Source organism: Belonocnema kinseyi, chromosome 5 (genome assembly GCF_010883055.1).
Source record: "Belonocnema kinseyi isolate 2016_QV_RU_SX_M_011 chromosome 5, B_treatae_v1, whole genome shotgun sequence".
Taxonomy (NCBI): domain Eukaryota; kingdom Metazoa; phylum Arthropoda; class Insecta; order Hymenoptera; family Cynipidae; genus Belonocnema; species Belonocnema kinseyi.
Window position 1 is genome coordinate 108687838 of NC_046661.1, and position 4962 is coordinate 108692799.

The 4962-nt window shown below is 34.5% G+C and overlaps 1 protein-coding gene across 1 annotated transcript in view; it reads left to right on the forward strand.

The window, feature by feature from the left end:
* The window catches only part of LOC117173262 (transient receptor potential protein), an 84681-nt gene that overhangs the window by 30712 nt on the left and 49007 nt on the right, over window positions 1-4962 (forward strand). The window contains 2 exon segments of the mRNA XM_033361731.1: window positions 1274-1369; window positions 1519-1661. Of these exon segments, the coding sequence (XP_033217622.1) occupies window positions 1274-1369; window positions 1519-1661 (239 nt within the window).

Here is a 4962-nt window from a genome sequence, read left to right on the forward strand (position 1 = left end):
GGGGGGGGTGGAGAGTAGTCCGTTTAGCGTGCAATCGACTCGGGATACTTATAAGATACTACCATGATTTTTTCAGATTTTTCGATCCAAAAATAAATTAGGCCAAAAACCGGCCTTACCGACCCTCCCCCTTTGGTGAATGATGAAAACAATTCCAAATGGTGAGTCGGCAACCCGGGTGAACAAGGTCGCTCCTCAGGTAGTTTAGTACATATTCTAGGAAAACTTTTTCAAAATTTAGATTATTCCAACAGCCAAAATTACTAAATATTAGAGTCAACCTGGGGCGCGATCTGGTGCACCCGGGTCGTCGACTGACCATTTGAAACAGTTTTCATTATGCACAAAATATAAATTTTTAAAATGTTCTCGTCGAAAACTTATTAAACTACGTGGTGCTCGACCCGGTGCACCCAGATCGTCGGCTCGCAATTTTTAGTAATTTTTTCTGTATAAACAATCTAAATTTTAAAAAAATTCTCGTCGAATGCGTATTAAACTGCGTGGTGCTCGACCTAGTACACACAGATCACCGACTCACAATTTTTACTTGTTTTGGCTGTTGAAACAATATAAATTTTGAAAAAGTTCTCGTAGAATACGTGCTGAGATACCTGGGGCGCGACCTGGTGCACCCGGGTCGTCGACTAACCATTTGGAACTGTTTTCATTATTCACAAAATTTAAATTTTTAAAATATTCTCGTCGAAAACGTATTAAACTACGTGGTGCTCGACTCGGTGCACCCGGATCGTTGACTCACCATTTTAAATAATTTTGGCTGTTGGTAATTTCCTTGTGCACAATTTTCGTCTTACAAACGCTCTAAAATGTGTATTGGAATGCTGGACGATGACTTCACGATTTACAACATTACAATACATGTATTGCAATTTCGTCATTCCAATACTATGGTTGCAATTTTACCTTACGCTTGTATTGTATAATTCTGGTAGATATGTGATAGAACTCCAAACATTTTTAACAGTGTACATACTGGATAATGCCTATTTTCTCGTTATATGAATTATTTACTTTAAAATCATTCCCATTATACAAAACTCGCATTATCCAGTATGTAATGTATTAGTTTCTTTTATCTCACTACATATGTTACAAGTTCTGTTATGCAATTTTTTGTATTCTATGAACTTATATCCACATTACTCGGAGCGCTAGATTATCACGCGAACCAACATTAATTTATAATACGCCATTAGCTCAGGACGCCTTCTGAGAGCGAGTCTTGAATCACGTGTATGTTTTTTTGCAGGATGCACTCTTACATGCCATTAAAGAAGAGTACGTGGAAGCTGTAGAGATCCTGTTAGAATGGGAGGAAAGGGTTCATGTGGAAGGGCAACTATACGTAAGTTTCTTTCCTGATAAAAATAATAAAAAATGCAGCGTCCACTTCGAAAGTTTTCTAGTTTGAAGAAACTGCTCTCTTAGTTCTGCAAGACTGGCAATAAATTTAAAAATATGGTGCAAAGATATAAATAATTATTTTTTTAATAGAGCTGGGAAGCAGTTGACAGGTCATCATCGACTTTCACACCAGACATAACACCCCTAATTTTAGCAGCCCACAAAAATAATTACGAAATTTTGAAGATTCTTTTGGATCGTGGTGCTACCTTACCTACACCTCACGACGTAAGGTATTCAAAATTTTCGATTTTTAATAATTACACTCAACTCTCAGTGAAGCGTGGCAAACAGCATAAGGGACGTACTCTTAGCACATTAGTTGTATCAGGTTACGTAATGCGTCGAAATCCAACCTAAATCGTCCATGCGCTCCTGGCTGTTTACTTTTGGATTCCCCTGATTTATGTTGAAGTCCACTGCAACCCATGCCTGATATCGTGCTTATCTCGGGAATTGAGTGTACTAAAAAATGGAGCCTAATGAGACATGTAGGGTAAAGCATGACACCTGTTTCTTATTTAGAAAAAGCAAAGTGGGACCGTTAAAATACTACGTCACACTACAAGGCGGGGGGGGGGGCAGGTTTAGTGACGATTAGTGACGTAGAAGAGGGGAAGTAACCTATAATTCGACGTCAAACATGGAAAATACGAATGTGAATAAGAATTTATTGAAATGATTGAAAAAATAAAAATTATTGATTTTATTTTTCAAGTGAATACCCGCACATGTGCGATTCGTTCGACGTGCGAAACACATGCGGCAACATGGAAGACACATCTGCTTAGTGATATGAACTCACGTAATGCGGCCTTATCCGCACGCGTGCGACTTATAATGCTCAAATTTTGCAGGAATTTTGTTATCCTATAGTTAAACGTAAAATATGTTAATCTTGAACATTTAGATGATGCGTTTAAACATCCAGTTTTTTCCGTGTACTGGTTGTCTGTTAAACTACTTTGTTTGCATTTATTTTATTGGTTGGAGATTTAAGCATTTTCTTGTTTTTCATTAAAAATTCAACTATTTGATTGATGATGGCCTATTTTGTTTAAAATTCATATTTTTGGGTTGAAAATTCTACTCTTTTATAGCAAATTCATATTTTTGACTTACAAACTTCATTGTTTTTTTTTGTGGTCAGCCCCAAAATTGAAATAAAATCCAGGTTTGACTGTAATTTAACTTTTAATTTACAAAGTATTCAGTTGAAAAAATTTAATTGTTCTTTTTTTAATCTTTCCAGCTTAAAATGCTTAAAATAATAAAATTTAAAAAAATTGAAGTTCATTGATTTATTCTTTAATTTAGAGCATTGAAAATTATAACGCGGATTTAAATTTTTGAAATATCTATACCAGGCCTGTCCAGAGAAGGGGGTTCGACTCGATCACCACATGTTTGAGGCTCGAGAATCGTCACCACCAACTACCACTCGCTGCTGTGACGTACATGACAGAATTCAGTACCGCAGATAAGTTTTGAAGTAGGTGCTTCAGGGCGGCTAACTTGAAATGCCATAATTTTATTTTTATGCTGTAAAATGCAAGTCGAACGGAACAGAAAAGTTTACTGATATCCTGAGCTTGAAAAATTATATCTTTTTACGACAGGTCTATGATTTTATCAATATTGCAACATTCAAAATATGAATAGTTAATATATTGTTACATTTTACTTCACAGTAATAAATAAAGAAATATATAAGCGCCACAACTTTAAATAGGTGTGTTGCAAGATCCTAAGTTCAAATAATCTTGACAATTTCTTTGTAAAGCGTAAGCTAATATTAAAAAAATGTTGAAATCATTGCCCATCAATATTTGTAAAGGTTCATACAATGAATGAAAGTTTATTGTAATAGTTTAATGAAGTGTAGAGAATTTAATTGTCTCTTTTATTTCGCATTATAGGGTAATTAAATAGTTCAATAAAAAAGGCCTTAAAATTCTCTATTGCAATAAACTTGTTAAAGTTGAAAATTTCGCTCAGTTTTCTCTCACAAAAACGGGTTATGCAATTAATATGTTTAACGTTAAATACGTTCTTTGTGCATAGATGATAACTTTTTTAATTTATCTAAAGGTCGAATTTACAGTAAGTAGATTATATATCTTTAATTAATGCTAGTAAGTTAAACAAAGTTATCAGCAAAATTAATTAGCGTGTTTCAAATTGCAACAAAATTTTACCCCACATTTTATGTACAAAATTAATTATCATGATTATATCAAAAAATTATATTCCGAAAAACTACTTTTACAAATGATCTTTGATTTAGGGTTTAAACTTTTAAGACTTTTTCTAAATAAATCTATTGTCCATGAAACTATTGGCTTCGGAGATTTATTTCGAACTTTCTTCAAACAAAATATTATGTCCTTTCCTTATTTGTAAGACTATTTGCATTCTTTTACTGCTAACATATGGATTATTTAAATTCCAAATTACTTTATTTTATTTTAAATTCAGTCGCCCTAAGAAACCTTCCGAGATACTACGTATCTACTGCACTGGATACCTTTCTTCCATTTCAGAAACCGACCACCTCCAAAGCTGAGTAGAGAAACTGGTCCTAGAACTCAAACATGTGGCGATATACAGAAAAAAGTACCTAATTTAAATCGACAATTCGGCTTATTTTAAGATGTCACAAAAAGAAGCATACATGGAAAAAATGTATCCTTAAAAAAGTCACGAACTTGTAGCTAGGTCTCGTATACGGGATAAAAAAACAAACATTAAATCTTTAATTCTATGAAAAATGTATGAATAAATTTAGAACTTTTTACGAAAAGAGTGAATTTCCTACGAACAATTCCTGAAAATTTTAGACTTGAATATAAAAAGGGAAAAATTTTATTCGTGCGATTTAATTTATACTTATAAAAATTCGCACAACACTGAGGATTTGAAACCTCGAACTCGACAGTTTCTAAACTTAAGCCATGAGTGCGTAAACACGCGCAGCCATCAAGGCTGAACAATGTAGGTATAATAAAAATTTTAGTCATTCAACCGACGAATTCAATACTACACATACGCATGCACATACACACCGAGCGGGTGGGTGAGAGTGTGTGCGGGCTACATAAAGACGTACCTACGTCCAAGTTCCCAGATTTGTCAGGCAAGCTCGTGAGTGCTCTATGACAGCGATTCCCAAACTTTTTAGGCACTTTCTGGGTAGCGGCAGGGCCGCCACCCACACATTTTTTCACAATACCCTGCCGCCAAGGGGGGACACTTGACTGCTTATCTGCTTGACACACCATGCTTCACGCGAGAGAATTAGAACCGGCTGAAAAAAATTCAAATATGTTAATATGTTAATAAATTAAATTTTAATTAGTTGATTCAATTTCTTAATCTAATTTTAAGCAAATGAAAAGAAAGTTGATGAAAATCGGTTAATATCTTCAATGCCGATAAAAACAACAAACTTGACCTCCAAATGCATTACACGGATTTCAGGGAAATTCATTTTCGCGATACCAGACGAAAAATTGGCTACTGTAAGTTAATATA